Source organism: Helianthus annuus, chromosome 5 (assembly GCF_002127325.2).
Source record: "Helianthus annuus cultivar XRQ/B chromosome 5, HanXRQr2.0-SUNRISE, whole genome shotgun sequence".
In the NCBI taxonomy this organism is placed as follows: domain Eukaryota; kingdom Viridiplantae; phylum Streptophyta; class Magnoliopsida; order Asterales; family Asteraceae; genus Helianthus; species Helianthus annuus.
The window spans coordinates 32785383-32802758 of NC_035437.2; the positions used below are offsets into that span (position 1 = coordinate 32785383).

Genomic DNA, 17376 nt, shown 5'->3' on the forward strand with positions numbered 1-17376 from the left:
GTATTGGGTTTTTTTTTTTAAAAGCCTTTGTGCCTTCTTACAATTAGGAGCCTTTGTATTTGATCATAATCCATCAAATATAAATATGAAATTACCAAAACATGTCCGTCCCTATTGTTTGTTCAATTATGTCAGTTCAGACCAAATTTCAAATTTGTACCATTTTCGTCCCTGGCATTCTTGAAACATGTCAGTTCCATCCAAAAAAGCATGAGTTAACTGCCATTTTCGTCCCTATGGTTTGTCCAATTATTTGATTTAACTTTATCTCTTTTGGATGGAACTAACATGTTTCAAGAATGACAGAGACAAAAATTTGTACAAATTTAAAATTTGGCCTAAACTAATATAATTGGATAAAGCATGAGAATGAAAATGAGAGTTAACTCGATAGAAAAAGTTACATATTACTCCATATCCAACATTCCAACCCTAAAAAACACAATATGCACAATATTATTCATAGGAGGGACAACAAAGGGAGGAAAGACACTTGTCCCTTAAAATTTATTATCCTAAACAAATAAAGGACTAAAAACAAAGTCCCTTTTATCCAGTCACTTGAAATTTTGATTTTTGAAGGAGGTTGAGTGTATTCCATCTGCACCATGCTGACTGCAGCATCTAATGAATTCCTATTTTTATACCAAAAATCTCTTTGGCAGGTTACCCTCTTGTCCTTTTCCCCCTCTTCTGCACTACCCTTTGACATAAAATACAAAATTTTAGATTGGAATTAGCACTTTTTTCACCTCTTAATGTCACATAGCCCCACCCAATTTCCATTTTCTTGATCACCAGCAGCAGCTTTTCTTTAGATTCTAGGGTTTTCAAGATTGTTTATGCAGGTGTTTTAGACAATACCCAGGTCAGAATCTTCTTGATTTCAGTGTTTTCTTCCTCAATTTAACTGCTTTTGTGTTAGGGTTTCATGGGTTCAAGATTGTTTTGTGCTTCCAGCTCAAGAACATGCAGGTTTTCATATGGGTTTTGGTTAAATTAGTGAATCTTGATCAAGTTGGTATCTTTTTTGCCTGTTTGAATATGGGTTTTGTTTGAATTAAAGAATCTTAGAGTTTATATGTGACAATAAATGTTGTTAGTTGATCAAGTTGGTAGCTTTTTGCTTGTTTGAATAAGGGTTTTATTTTTCTTGATTTGGAGTTTTTAACAAGTGATGAATATTGCTATTTTTGTTTATTTGATTGACAATTTTAGGCTGTGTGTTTGGTGAATTTAAGCATAATAATAACTAGTAATAGTAATTGAATAAAGTTAGTGACATATGTGTTTTCTTTTGAATATTTCAGGGTAGTAAAAGATGTCGGAAATTTGACGCAAAAAGTCGGAAAATTCGATACTTTTTGTTGATATGGCAACTGAAAGCCCTATAAGAATCATGGAAGCAAGTGGAAAATGGGCGTCACAGGGTACATTTGATGAAATTGAGTTGGTGATAAAGGGTCAAAACTTTCAAGAAAAACAGAGGAATTCGGGCCCGAATCGAAGCGGAAGTGCGCCTCCAAGCATGGAAGGATCTTTTGCAGCAATAGAAAATCTGATGTCTAGACATAAAGTTGGTGCGAATGATACCGAGTCTGAAGAACAACTTCGGGCTCATCCTTCGTATTTCGCTTATTATTCGTCCCATGTTAATTTGAACCCGAGACTCCCTCCACCTATAGTTTCAGATCAAAATCGACATCTGTTTCGTAATATCGCAACTACCACAAATGATCCACGGTTCACATCGTTTGATGATTCGACCCGTTTGACTCAGAGTAACCTTTCGACTCATAACGAAGAATCAGATGATGATCAATCAACAAAACAGGTATAAAGTTTTCCATAACATTTTAGCAAAGACAGTTATTTGTATACAAATATAGATATTGTTTGCTGTTATAATTGCTAAGTAATTCTTATACGTTAAAACCGTATTTTTGAGTAATTGTAATTAGCTATAATTGATTAATGATAATTACCATTACAATAATAAACCCTATAGAATAATACATGTAAAAGACGAGTTCTAATATTGTCACATTATACAGGAAAATTCTTTACATGATGACGAAACAGTTAATCGTGAGGAAGACAATATGGGTCAAAATTTGTACTCGAATCCCGCAAATAGAATTATTTCGAACCCACTAGAAGATGATATTTCAACTAGTGCAGATGTTTCAAGTATAACAAATAGAATGAATGCTATAAATATGTCTAGTATCCCGAATACAGAAAGTCAAAGTCAAAGTCAATGGGACCGACAGCAAAGAAGTATGTTTCAAGCTAGTGTCCCATACCCTCAAATGGTTCCACACGATCAAACTTACGTCGGGATGAATCAGTTTCTTCAAACTCCCTCTAATTACTCATCCGAGGCACAACGCGTGTTGCAGTCATCCGGATTCACAACACCGTACGCATCCAGCTCAGCGTATATGATGTCAGCAAATCACGTTTACCCAAATATCTATTTTCCGCAACAGTATACCGTAAGTGGGTATGGTTACAATCCACCGTATGTATCAGGGTATCTCCCGACAGACCCCGTTCATATGTCGTTAGACGTTAGTTCCATTAATCCGTCTCCAAGCTATATCGGTCAAAGTCAAAGTCAACATTTGAACAAGTTTTACGGGCATCATGGGTTACCGATTCAACCTTCGTACGCTGAAAGTTTGCAGCTTTCTAGAGATGACCTGGTACAAAAACAGCAAACTTACTTGAACCCGAGAATAATAGAACCCGCGAGTCCTTACTACTTTGGAAGCGCGAGTAATATGGGTATTCTACAGTATCCAAACACAACTTATGCCGGTACACCTGTGCCGGGATCGCCAATAGGTGGGATCGGTTTTCAAAGAAATGAAACGAGATCGTATGGTGGAAGTCAGGTGTTCAGAGATCCGAAAACGTATTCTTTTCTTGAAGAGTTGAAATCGGGTAAAGGTCGCAGGATTGAGCTTTCGGATATCTTTGGACACATTGTTGAGTTCTGGTGAGTGCTAAACAAGTCAAAGCTTAGGTTTAAAGTTTAAAGTTGACTCTTTATTGTATGCAACTAAACGGATCGGGTGGGATTGGTTGACCTGCAAATACCTTTGTTCCATAAATTATAGATTTCTTAGTTATGATTTAAAATCAATATATTACAATAATTTGTGGATTTTGCGTTTGAGATAGAACGCAGCCCAATTCGACCCATTCACAAGTAAACGGGTTGAAGTTGCCACCTCCTATGCAGTTAATATCGCCGATATATCACCCTGATTCGGTCCCCTGGTAAAATATCGGTGCAAAATATCGGTCAGTAAATCGGGAACGATATTATCGGCAATATTGACTGATATATAGCCGATGTTTTGCTTCCGTAATATCAGTTATCTTACCGATTTTATAGCTTTAGGATTGTTGGCCCATTTTAAAACTTTATTGCCCAAAGCCCAGTCCCCTTCAAAATTGTTGGCCCAAAGCCTAGCACCCAAAGTCCAAAACCGTACAATTGAAGAATCCGTATACCCTTAATCCATCTCCAATCGCACAACACACATCCGATCGGCAACTCCATGTTTCTAAAATAATATATTGACACTTCTAATTTTACAATTAATATTACATATAGGTTTTAGTGTTTTAAGTTATACACACACACACACACACACACACACACATACATACAAATTTACATGATATTAAAATCACCGATATCACACCGCGATAACCGATATACTATTTTTTTTTACCACATTAACTGCCTCTCTGTGTTTGCTTATGTTAGAAGAATTAACAATATATTTGTAACTATTAATGTAGTGGTGATCAACACGGAAGTCGATTCATTCAACAGAAGTTGGAAATGTGTAGCATTGAGGAAAAGGAATCTGTATTTAAGGAAGTTCTTCCTAGTGCTTCAAGATTAATTACCGATGTGTTCGGTAACTATGTTATTCAAAAGGTATACGGTAACTTTTTCTAAGTTTTACATAATAATTCAACCGACCATTTAAATTTTTTTTATATATATTTTTGAGTTAAATGCCATTTTAGTCCCTGTGGTTTGGGCCATTTGCTAGTTTAGTCCAAAGGTTTGAAACGTTGCCATTTTAGTCCACTGGGTTAACTCCATCCATTTTTTCTGTTAGCTAGAAGGGCGTTTTGGTTATTTTATATGTAATTCTGTTAACTAGAAGGGCAATTCGACCGTATAAAATGACCGAGTTGCCCTTCTAGCTAACAGAAAAAATGGATGGAGTTAACCCAGTGGACTAAAATGGCAACATTTGAAACTATTTGGACTAAAATGGCAACATTTCAAACCTTTGGACTAAACTGGCAAAATGGCCCAAACCATAGGGACTAAAATGGCATTTAACTCTGTATTTTTTAACTTTTTGTGTATTTCAGTTTTTTAACTTTTTATACACCCCGTTTGCGGTATGCGCATATAATATATAGAGTAAACTTCCGTTTTGCTCCCTGTGGTTTGGTCATTTTAACGGTTTTGCCCCAAACATTTAAAAATAGCCATTTTACTCCCTGATGTTTTGGTTTTGTTGCCAGTTTGCTCCCTGCGGGGAGCAAAATGGAAACACAAACAATTTGGATGGAGTTAGAGGCGGGGAGCAAACTGGCAAAAAAACCGAAACATTAGGGAGCAAAATGGCTATTTTTAAAGGTTTGGAGCAAAACCGTTAAAGTGACCAAACCACAGGGAGCAAAACGAAAGTTTACTCTAATGTATATAAGTGTGGGCACTCGGGGGGCTATAATGAAAATGCATTAATTTTAACGTTATTTTACTAATTTCGTGAAAATAACTTTAAAAGAGGGGGATGGTTAATCATGCATCATGTGGTGGCGTTGATAGCCGAAAGACAAGGGAGTACATGCACTAATCGGCCTTTGTCTTAATTGCTGCTGAGTGTTATGTGCCTTATGTCCAAGGCTTGATGCAAAACTACTATCGAGCCGGGGGTCTCACTGGAAGCAGCCTCTCTATTCCTACGGGGTAGAGGTAAGGCTGTCTACATCTTACCCTCCTCAGACCGTACCTTAGCTTTGCTATTGATGGGATTTTCCGAGTATGATGATGATGATGATGATGATGTATTTCAGTTTTTTGAGTATGGAACCGGTGAACAAAGGAGGGAGCTTGCAACCCAACTTGAAGGCCAAATATTACCTTTAAGTCTGCAAATGTATGGTTGCCGAGTCATCCAAAAGGTAAATAACTAATTTTGTGTTTTACTATTTGTAAAAAATATATAAAAATCCCTAAATAATGACAACTAAATATTTGTTAGGCCCTTGATGTTATTGAGCTAGAACAAAAAGTGAAGCTCGTTCGTGAGCTTGACGGGCATGTTTTACGATGTGTTCATGATCAGAATGGAAATCACGTGATACAAAAGTGTATAGAAAGTATTCCGATGGAGAAAATCAAATTTGTAATTTCGTCTTTTCGTGGTCAAGTTGCGGCCCTTTCAATGCATCCGTATGGGTGTCGTGTCATACAGGTGTAAACATCACTCTTTTTTCTTTATTTCTATTTCTATATTTTTAATAATATTAGTGCTTAATTTAACCTTTTTGTTGTTAATAGAGGGTTCTAGAACATTCTACCGATGAATTACAAAGCCAGTTTATAGTTGATGAGATATTGGAATCCGTTTATACTCTTGCACAGGATCAGTATGGAAATTATGTAACTCAGGTTTGTTTCTATCATTCTTATTCTTGTTTTAGTTGATGGAAAGTTTGACCCGTTTACTTACAAACGGGTCGTTTTGGATTGCGAGTTTTTATCTCTTGAATGGTCAAATAGTCTTCTGTTATCGTAATAATATTGGTTTGTATCATTAATATTATCTACTCAAAATGGACAAAAATGTTTGTGGGCCAACGGAACCTGACCCGACCCGTGTGGAATCTGTTTTGACCCGCTCAACTTGTCATATCTCGTTTTTGGTGATTCCACTTGCAGCATGTGATAAAGAGAGGAAAGCCCGAAGAAAGAAGTCAAATCGTACACAAGTTGTCGGGCCGTGTTGTACAACTAAGCCAGCATAAATTTGCATCAAATGTAATCGAGAAGTGTTTGGAATATTGCGATTCTGAAGCTAGGGGAATCTTGATTGAGGAAATCATCGGTCTTGATGACGATAGTGATAATTTATTGGTTAGTAATCTTATTCTAACGCACCATATTCTATATTAACGCCACTTGTAGGATATAAGAGTGTAACGGTAAATTGGTTTATAATGTGATGTAGGCGATGGTGAAGGACCAATTTGCAAATTATGTTATTCAAAAGGTTCTTCAAACGTGCACGGGTGATCAGAAGGAATCGTTACTTGGTCGAATAAAGATTCATCTAAATTCATTGAAGAAGTATACTTACGGAAAACATATTGTAACTCTCTTTGAACAATTGCACGACGAAGGTACGGTTCTTATCCGTTATACGCTTATCGTTAAACCCATGTTTCCACGTATCTTGGAAACAAAATTGACAATTGTGTTGAGTTTTGTTGCTTGCAGAGGCTCAGGGGTCCGGTTCGTAACCTGGTGCTAAACACATTGATGTGAACGGGGCACGGAAATTGAAAAATGGGAAAATATTTATTTGAAACTGTCGGTCGACATGTATAGATCGCGCGTGCGATTCATAGGATGCGGAATAGCATCTGTTCTTGTACATTCCTGAACCTATTTGTCTGAGTGTGGTTGTTTAAACATCTGTTTTAGCTATTCTATCTCTTGATAATTGTTAAAATAAATATATGACATAAATTTATCTGACTGGCTTGCTTAATGTTGAATAGTGGATGTAAATTTAATTTCTTTTACTGTGTGGATCAGCTAAATGTTTCCGATTCGAATTCAGCACTTATCATCACTATGTCACCTCTTGAAGGTTGGCGGATGAAATTTTGTTGCGAAAATCATGCTTTAGACTCGACTTTTAGCTTGAATGTTTTGAGTCATGGCTTGACATAGAGGCGTTTTGTATGCATCGAGTAGTCAAGCTTTGGATTGAAACAATTCGCATATTATGTCAAAATACAAAAGTAATGTTGATATGTCATCTAGCTATCATGCCTCTCATATCTAACCACAAAACATGTGTATTAAAAGAAAAGGATTAAAACCGAGCCTTGCGCTTGCGAGCACTGTACATGATCTCGTCTTACCTTTCTTTGTTACCTTCTGTTTTTTCCGTGGGCGATGCCTGTTTGAAATGCACACCTGTGCAGATAGTTAAAGAAAAACGACTTTAATGACATAACTTTGGTGTATATTTAGCTGACTAGAAAAATAATTTGATTCATATTGGCCGATGACCGTTTTGCCAGGCTTAATGACAACTTACGGTTTGGTTCTCTTCATCACCAATACCCTCATCGTCTGTGTTCTCGCCTTCACCTTTTGCGCTCAGTGTCGTGTAGAAGGGGGCCCACAAGTAAGCATAAGGGTGTGGTCAATTAAGTTTCAAATTAGTGTATCAATTAAGTTTCAAGATTCTAAAAAAATCCTGATTTTTTGCTGACCCATAATGTATCAAATAAGGCTATAGGGTGTGGTCATGATCCTCATGACCACCATGACCCTCCATGTTAGTGCCATGTAACCCATCTCTAATCTACTATCAAAAACCACTACTCTAAGGGTGTGGTCATGACCCAAACCACTAGCCCCTTATTTATTTTAATTTATCTTTGTCTAAAGAAAAAAGGAAATGATTTGTTGAAAAATGCAAAGGAGGACCATGTTTGCCATAGTTTAATCCATGCAAACCATGGTGGATCAATCAAGGGGGGTTGTAGTCTTCCATTCATGTTCCTAGATGGCAAATCATGTCCCAATCATGACCCCCACACCCTATAGCCTAAGGGCTCTTTGGTCAAACAAGTAAGCATAAGCCAAACTTTGAAGCAAGCGTGGGCCTGGTTAAGACAACATGGCCTGGCCAAAGTGGGGCAATACGGGGCTATCCGACTTGGAGAGTGTGGTAACCTTATACATGAAGTTCACCGTTTCAAAAAAAATCTAAGATATATGTTCTTTTTGAAAGAATAAATGCGAGTTCATCTAAAAGAACTATGTTGTATAAGGCAAGAATATATTGAAAAATTCTATAGGGGTCTGTTTGGTATGGGGTAATGGAATGGACGGGGGAATGAAATGGACAAGGTAATGGAATGGATGAGGTAATGGAATTGATCATTACCATTGCATGTCTTGCTTTATTTACCATGTGAGAATGGAATGAACCATTGCTTTTTGTTGTTTGGTATGCGAGAAAAGACGAAGGAATAAAATCCGATGGCGGTGGTCAATGATGGGCATCGATGGTGGGTGGTGATAGGTGGTAGTTGTAGCGGCGGCGGTGGTGGGGTGGGTGACGGCGAAGGTAGGTGGCGACGGTGGTGGTGGTGGGTGACGGCGAAGGTAGGTAGCGGCGGTAGTCAGAGGTGGTAGTGGTGGCGACGGTGGTGGCAGGTGGTAGCGGTGGTGGTGGTTGATGGCGAAGGTGGGTGGCGACGGTGATCGGAGGTGGCAACGACGATGGTGGCGGCGATGATCGAAGGTGGGTGGTAGCGGTGATCGGAGGTGGCAATGGCGATGGTTGATGGCGGCGACGGCGGTGGCGGGTGTAACGCCCTGCGTTTTCAAACTTCCTACATTTAGAAACCTTACGTGAAATTCTATCTTTGGAAATCTTGTGTTCTTATAACCATTCTTTCATCGTAATCGTTGTAAAATACGGAACTTGCTTCGTAAATAAAACTTGTACATTACACTCTTTACCTAGTTAAATCATGTTTTATTTCATATTTCACCTTGTTACAAGTTAGGGAAAACATTGTTGCACATTATTACACAACTTAACTAACAAAATTACTCATTGTAATGTTTTAAAAAAATAAAAAAAAAATAAAGAAATATGGCAGCCCCAATTCAGCAAAATTCAGCCCATATAGTTGGGTTTTGTGGGCTAGTTTCAAGGTGTAACCCCTTCTAAACACTTCCAAAGCCCAACCCATTGAAACCCTAATCCTTCCCCCTATAAATACCACTTATAACCAGCCTCCCTACCACTTTTGCAACCCAAAAAACTCACAAAACATCCACCAAACAATAGCTGAAAGCAAGGGTTCGAGTAGATTGACACCCCTTCACGAAAATGAGCATAACTCACTCAATTCTTATCCGATTCACTCGATTCTTTTTCCTACTTGCTTGTATAATCATGGGGTTCGATTCCTAGACTTCTCCTTGGAGAAATCAGACCTGGAAATGCCCCGAAATAGTCCATAAACTTTCTGTTTGATTTTTATGTTCTTCAAAACTTGTTTAAACCTATGCAACTTGTGTCTAACACATCTCATGCCTATGTCCTAATGCTTACAACTTATCCCATGGTTGGTTAAGCTTAAAAACAAGGTTGAGACATTTGAAATCAGAGGATTAAACCTCATAAACTTGGTGTTTTGTCTAGGGTTTCAACCCACAAATCATGTCAAACATAGTCTTTGATACATGAGTGATTATGGAACAACTTGGGTTGTCCAAACATACAATCCTCACATGATTTGATGATTTCTATCAGTTAGTTTACTTTACATACATGTAAAGACCTTAGTTCATGACCCTCCTTGGTTGTTTTTACATCAAGTGTAGTGGTGAACATCAAAGGGGTACCTAAATGGAAGCCTTGTCTTCCTACCCCATCCATGACACCCATGACTCAACTTGAGGTACCTAAATGAAGATGTAATCTCCTACCTCTTACTTGAATACTTGAACATTTGGACTTAATAATATGTGTATAATATACGACCTACATACTATCTATGTACACTCGAATCTTTGATGTTGAAATCATATTCATTTGTCAAAGTAGTAGGTTATCATCTAAGGACCTAAACCTTGTTATGATTCTTATGGGTGTTCAACTCATAAAATCATTATAACCCATGAGGTTACCAAGTGTCATACAAGTGTTATGTGTGAAGATGAATATTTTGATGTAATATTTTCATGTCACTTTCATTTCAAATCTCGACTCTAAACATGCTTGAACTTAAACCCTTACGCATTCAACCTTCCAACCTCGGCAACTTTGTCACATTGGATAATCGGAAAACATATGCAAACTTTGTGAGTATACTCGTACTTTTCCCCTTTTACTTTTACCACTTTTGGGGTGTAACATGTTTACCTATTGAAACTTACACATGAACTTTTGTCTAAACACACGAACATTCCTATAACAATGCTTGTATATGTGATGGCTTGATACTTTAAATTTGGGTGATTCTTGTGTGTTGAACTTATCATTAACTTCGTACGAGCCAAACCTTGACATATGTAGCGCTATAGGATTAACGACCCGCCTCTACTGAAACTTTGGTTATGTCATGAGCAAGTTGCGTTTTCTTGGTTTGATATGTTAGACACATGCCATATTTAATGTTTATCTTGAATCGCATGCTTGCTATGAGGAATTGTTCACACTTTTATCTTATGCTATGTATGTACCAAACTTGTATACTCGCCTTTGCTTTTGCATTGAATTATTTTAAACATGTTACAGGTTGATGAGGACGATGCTAAGAAAAGAAGTAGCGTTGATGCCTAGATACACATATAGACGTTAGGGTTTAATATGTTGTATCAAATTTTGTTATGTTATCATGTTGTTATGTTAAACTTGTTGTATTTGAATTTCTTGTAATGTTGACTATTTGAAGTTATGAAATGAAATGAAATTTGGAATTTCTAAATATTGTCACAAATAGCGTTATGATGTCTCTAGCAATCTTCACACTTCGTCTCATCCCGATGTTTCCGCCATTGGTTGGGGTGTGACAGCGGGGATGGAGGTGGGTGGCGGCAATGACAGTGGCGGGTGATGGCGGTGGTGGGTGGCGGCGAAGGTGGGTGACGGCGGCGGATGACAATGGTGGTGGGTGGTGACAACGGTAGTGGGTTGTGGTGTTGTTAATGAAGGGTGAAGAGGGAATGAAATGGAAAAATAACAAGGGAGAGGGATGGAATGATTTTGATGGAATAGAATGAAAAAAAAAAAAAACAGGGGGGATGGATGGAATGATTTTGAGGGAATGGAATGCATTTTGGAATGGGCGATTCCATTCCATCGACCAACCAAACACTTTTTTCTTCATTCCCTCTCAATGATTCATTCCATTCCACCTCTCATTTCTTCATACCAAACGCTACCTAGGTGTTAAGTGTATGAGTTACACAAACTTTTTATGTGGATTTGATTTTAGATATATTAATGTTTTATTGCTGCAAATTTCATAAAGTTTATGCTACAAAAAAGTTGTCTCACAATCTGATTTTGTTAATAACTAGTGCGATTCCTCGCGCTACGCTGCGGGAACACGATCGATATTAATTCGGTTCATTACCATAACGACACTTGTTAGAGCAACTAAAAAAAATAAGCCGTGTTTTACATTGATTGAAAACGATTAAACAAACACGGGCATCAGTTTCGATAATAGTGATATCAGTAATGATGTTAGGTGGTAAGCGGCGGGAATTGGTCAGTATCGGCTTGTCTTATTATCGATACGACACGGACACTCGATATAGCAATCGAAAGAGAAAAGCCAAGAAAAAAAGGTGTGATATACCTAAAAGTATATTGACACGTGTTTTACATCGATCCAATAAGCTGTGGAAACGAATATCCACGGTTCAATGGTACCAATATATCTACCAATGTTGTTGATCGGAATCCATATTGTTGGAACGGTAGGTGTCCAATTCATCACTGTACTGATACACACTATAATTTACAATAAAAAAGTTATCCTAGTGAATACAACTTCGTTCCAAAACCATAAAAACGAATACATGTACTACTACCCGAGTTGTTCAGATGGTATTCGTTCAAGTAACCACGATAAAAAAAAAAGAATTAAATTTGACCCCTTGGATTTTGAAAAAAACTTATAATGGAAACCTAGACAAAAATAAATAAATCACAAAAGTAAATTTAGAATTTTATAAAACATTACATTGTGTAAATATAATAACGAAAAGGAAAAACGTCAATTTATATAAAAAAATTTGATAAGATGCACGTTTATGCTTCGATTACTTATACACTACTCACCTCTTCGATTTGAAAAAAACATTTGTATCAAAACGTAAATAAAAATATGTACGCTACAACGACATACTTGATAACATCGGCAGACTCACTTTATGGGGTGGGTGGGCGGCCGCACCCCTTGAAAAAAAAATTTACTGGTATTTTTCGCGAAAAATCCCGACCGCACCCCTTGGAAATTTTCGTCCGCAGCCTTTGAAAAATTCCAACCGCATCCCTTGAATATTTTCGTACGCACCGCTTAGAAAAAAATGTTAGGAATTTATATAAAAAATTGTGAACACGGTTTGTAACCCGATTAAATGTGTAAACAAGTTAGCCCACTAACCTCTTTAATAAAACTTAAATTCAATCCATCAACCCCAATAACATAAAATCCATTCAAGCCCAACCCACCTACTATTTTTGTTAAACAAAATCAGTCCACATAATTAAAAAAAAACCCAAATCGCTGCCACTTGCCAGCGACTCCCACCCTCCCTTTGCCTCACCAGCATAATTCCGGCCGGTGGCTACAAAATTCCGACTGCAAACTGGTTAATTCAGGCCGCCCCTGACAAGTACAAGTTTTTTTTTTGTTTTTATTTTTTTTATTTTGATGTTATGCGATTTTGTTCAAGAGTCATGAGATAATAGGTGTAACACCCTGTGTTATCGAAAGTCAAAGTCAAAGTCAAGATTGACTCCTTTGACCGTAGTTAATCTATTTTGTATTTATGTTACGTGGAGTAATTATTTACAATCGAATTAATCAAAGTTTATTCATCGACGCGAACCGCTTTACGATTGTGAATAATAGGAAATAACAATGCGATAAAGTCAATCAATCAATGATCAAGCTAATCAAATCATCATCGAACTCGAAAACTCGAATTATGCAACTTTGGTGTTATTATACGTGTGCTCGTGCTCTCGTCCTTTTTCTCAGATTTCTCTCAACTTCGGTAAGATTTCATCCTAAATCTTGTACTTTCTTGATCTACACGCATTCCTACACATTTCTATCTTTCAAATCTTGATTTCTAACCGTGAAATCATCAAGATTCAAGTGTTCTAGGATGATGTCATCATGGTGTTCTTGAAGAACTTCATGTTTGGCTTCAATCCACCAAGAATCACTTGGATCTAGCCGATTTCCACATAAACAAACAAGGATCTTTCATAGATCTAAACATTTACACGGTGAAAAGGATTGAAAGATGGTTTTCCAACTTTCTTTCAACTCTTTACACTCAATGCCTTAAAACCGATAGAAATGGAACTTGTTGTCACACCCCGATCTCCACGTGTCACCGGTGGGCCCGGTGTGGGGTACAGTGACGTGGTTGGCATCGTCATAGACAAACAACACAATATAATAATGCACAGCGGAAGCAGAAATAGATTCATTTCAACTTTAATTAAAATGTAATAATAAACATCATAAGTAGTTGAAACGGATCCACAGGCGGATCAATAAAATAAGATAAATTGTTCAACAGTTTATTTGTCGTCCGAGCTTGCGAGACTATAGTGGACGCTCTTAGGAAACAGCCAGCCTAGTTCGTATAGTACCTGCACTTAACCTTTTGGGAAAATACGTCAGTTTACACTGGTAAATACAAATCAACTGACGCATTTTGAAAATGATTGAAAATTTATTTAAATGCACAGGGCATAAATATTTTTATTAACTTGGGATAATTATGCAATATAAACTTGTGAACGAATTACATGTTACTCGTACATTTGGTGGCCCGGGATCTGCTGTCCGGGCTAAAGATTAAATGACACACCACATTAAAGAGTTATACACGCCGGGTGTACGCCTACACCCCGTGCTCTGGTCGTGGCCATCTCGTAAGATAATGCCAAGGATATCCGGGACACGGTCAATAACCCCCCAAACCCTTAAAGTAAAACAAAACTGTTTAAACGAGTCGAACAAACTATTCAAGACTGTACACCCCAAGGGTGCAGGATTTGTGCGCTCGATCAAGCGGTATTCTATATACCGTACCCCAAGCCCGTATAGGGAAAATAAGTCAAAATGTATTTACCTGAGCAAGTATGAATCACAATTGGTAAGTGTGGATAGCTTTTACTAGGCCTCCTAATCTGGAACAAAGGTTTATAATAACCTATTAGATTCCTAACGGGTCTTTTATTTAAGCCTAAGCTTTGACCGGTTAGTTTTAAGGACGATACGGTACAAGCGCACGATTAAGCGAAAGACCGGATAGAATGTGATTTAGACCCGACAAGTCTGAATACTTGTATAATATGGGTATACTAAATATATTCTGGATTTTGAGATAAAAATGATAACGTTTGACCCGTTTCGGTCAATTTACGCAAACTAGTTACGTAAACCGAACCGAACGCTAAAAGGGCGTTACGGGTAGCCAAAAGAGTCAAATGCAAGCTCCCTGAGATAATATGCTTTAAATATGATATAATATCAGTAAGTTATGTTCTATTATGCCCCGAATGATTTTTAAACTCAATTTACGCCTTAGAAGGGCATTTTGGTCATTTAAAAGATTATAAAAGAGTTAATTTGGAAATCTGAGTTACAGGTCTGATTTATACAGTAAATATACTTTATTTGATATATTATAACAGTAGAGTATGACCCGTATACAAAACTTATCATTTAAAATCAAACTATGCACCGTAGGGGTATTTTAGTAATTTCACAAGGGCTAAAAATGCCAAAACTGGAAATCTGAGTTCAAACATTTATACTTACTATTATTATATGAAAATATACTAAATACATCAGTAGGTATGAGTCTTATATGTTTAAAATGAGTATAACGCTTACTATGCGCTAAAAACGCTTAAAATGCGATTTAACGCCGTTTCCGGGTTTTCAAAGGAAAGCTGAGATTTTTATATTTCCAGAATGCTTAAAATAATTTATTTAACAAATAAAATCAGTAGAAAAAGATTTGGGGTCAAAAGAATGTATAAAACTCACTTTATGGCTTAAACGGTCAAAACCGGCATTAACCAAATCGACTTAGCGACGTATGATCCGTTCAGCCAAAAATAAATAAAAATCATCAAAAATCCCAAAATATTATATAACATCAGTGGGTAAAAAGTTTTGTATCAAAACGTGGCCTGAAATAGGTTATACGCTAAATGCGCCGTTTATGTAACTTTAAGATATAGTTTTACGATATCGGCCATAACTCAAAATCTGGACCACTAACTGATCTCAAATTTTCGGTGCAAGTTTATAAATTATAAATAAAGATTTCTACTCTTTCACTTTTCCAAAAACCACGTTTTATATCAAAAAGGGCAAAATAGTCAACTTTAAGCATAAATCGGAAACATGCAAATGAATCGGCTAAGTATAGACTCGAGATATAAAAATTCCAGAAAGTTATACTAAAATAAAAATGGTTCAAAATATGCTCTAATACAGATCTCAAACATGCATGCACGGATCCGAATTGATAGTCTACGAAAAAGTCGTTTTACAAGACTTTCGGTTCCGATTCGTATTTATACTAAAGATTGTCGAGTTTATTATGATAAAACACATTCTTATATTCATTATAAGTTATTTTTGATGATCAAACTGATTGCATGTCATCTACATTACCATTTAAGCTATTTTTCGCAAAAACAATTCCTGTTGACTTTTTAGAAACAACTTTGACTCGACAAATAGCATGCTTAGAGTGGGAATCGGAGAATACCCTTTTGAGGGTTTGTTTCCCACATAAATACCAACATATCAGTGGTTTCAATTTGAGAAATGACAGAGCCAAACTCGTTTAATCGAAAAGTCAAACTATATGAACAACGGTTTGACTTTTAACTAATAATCAAAGCAAGAACGAATTATAAACTGATATGAAAGCTTACAAAGGTCCTAATGAAGCTTAGTTAACACCTAGAGGTTGCCTTGTCGTTCAGAATTGCTCCAGAAGTTGTCTTGAGAGTTCTTGAAAGTTTGGTGTTTCTTGATCACAATGCAAGTGCCAAAGAAATGAACCTTTGATCTAATTTATGGAGGAATTCAGAGGTTGTAGCAAGCTCTCAGTAGCCTAGGCATGCAAGGACTCTTATTGGAGCAAAAGAGAGGTGATCCCAGCTGTTTACCACTTCAAAAATGGACCAGATTGCAAATACTTCGCGAATTCAGCATCTGATAGGGTCACGCGGCCCGCTTGGGCATGTCCAGGCGGGTCGCCTGGCTTCTGCTGCTGTCAAACTTTGCCAAAAGTTGGCAGCTTTGGTCCCTGTCTTCGCAAACGATGTTTCGGCTACTTATTTTGACTCGTAAACCCCCAAACTTGGTTTCTAAGAACCTTAGGACATTTACCAACATGGTAATGTCCTCGGATAACTTTGCGCTCAACCGAAAAGCCATGAAATTCGACGTTGACGCTTTTAACCCCTCAAGTACGGTTTTGGCCATAACTTTCTCATACGTTATCGAAACTTCACGAAATTTTTTACCACATGTTCTAGTGAGTATATTTTAGCATTACAAGGCTTCGGGTCTGCCAAAAGTTCACTCAGAGGTATAAATTCAACATGTTGACACTTTTGGCCCCTATAGTTTGTAATTCCTCACTTTTGTGCATTTTCCGCTTCGTATGATCCATGATCCATCCGTTTAAGGTTATAAACATTATGTAGGGTTATCATAGAGTCTATTTATCCATTGTTGACACTTTGGACCCTTATGTTTCATAGTTTTCACCGTTTGTCACTTTTAGTCCCTCTAAAGTATGTTTTCACATACCAGAACCTTATGACACGTGTCAAGACATTATTGGACGGAATTTTCCGAGGTGTTACATCCTCACCCCCTTAAAAGAAATCTCGACCTCGAGATTTACTGAAACAAATGAGGATATTTCTCTTGCATCGTGGATTCCACTTCCCACGTATATTCGGGACCTCTACGGGCATCCCATTTGACCTTAACAATAGGCACGTGCTTTCTTCGAAGCTTTTTCACCTGTCGATCCTCAATCGACAAAGGTTTTTCCACGAACTTCAAACTCTCATCTATGTGTACATCTGTATGCGGTATAACCAGTGATTCGTCAGCGAAACACTTCTTCAAATTACAGATGTGGAACACATTATGAATAGCGCTAAGTTCTTCAGGCAAGTTTAACTTATACGCAACTGACCCGACACGTTCGATGATCTCGAAAGGTCCTATGTATCTCGGGCTTAGCTTGCCTTTCTTACCAAATCGCAT

At 37.4% G+C, this 17376-nt stretch overlaps 1 protein-coding gene across 1 annotated transcript; it reads left to right on the forward strand.

Annotated features, from left to right (window-relative positions):
- Positions 1-583: 583 nt before the first annotated feature.
- On the forward strand, positions 584-6864 carry LOC110940524 (pumilio homolog 5). Its single transcript, XM_022182061.2, has 10 exons — positions 584-868; positions 1311-1834; positions 2055-3004; positions 3820-3961; positions 5122-5229; positions 5310-5522; positions 5609-5719; positions 5990-6184; positions 6279-6450; positions 6548-6864. The coding sequence occupies exons 2-10, from the start codon at positions 1373-1375 to the stop codon at positions 6568-6570; spliced, it is 2376 nt and encodes a 791-aa protein (XP_022037753.1). The 5' UTR covers positions 584-868; positions 1311-1372; the 3' UTR covers positions 6571-6864.
- Positions 6865-17376: the final 10512 nt, after the last annotated feature.

Excerpts from the sequence above, each read along its gene's own strand:
- LOC110940524 (XM_022182061.2), top strand. The coding sequence starts at position 1,373 with ATGGCAACTGAAAGCCCTATAAGAATCATGGAAGCAAGTGGAAAATGG. Across the intron at positions 3,962-5,121 it reads GTAACTATGTTATTCAAAAG|TTTTTTGAGTATGGAACCGG; the intron begins GTATACGGTAAC and ends GATGTATTTCAG. Across the intron at positions 5,720-5,989 it reads ATGGAAATTATGTAACTCAG|CATGTGATAAAGAGAGGAAA; the intron begins GTTTGTTTCTAT and ends TTCCACTTGCAG.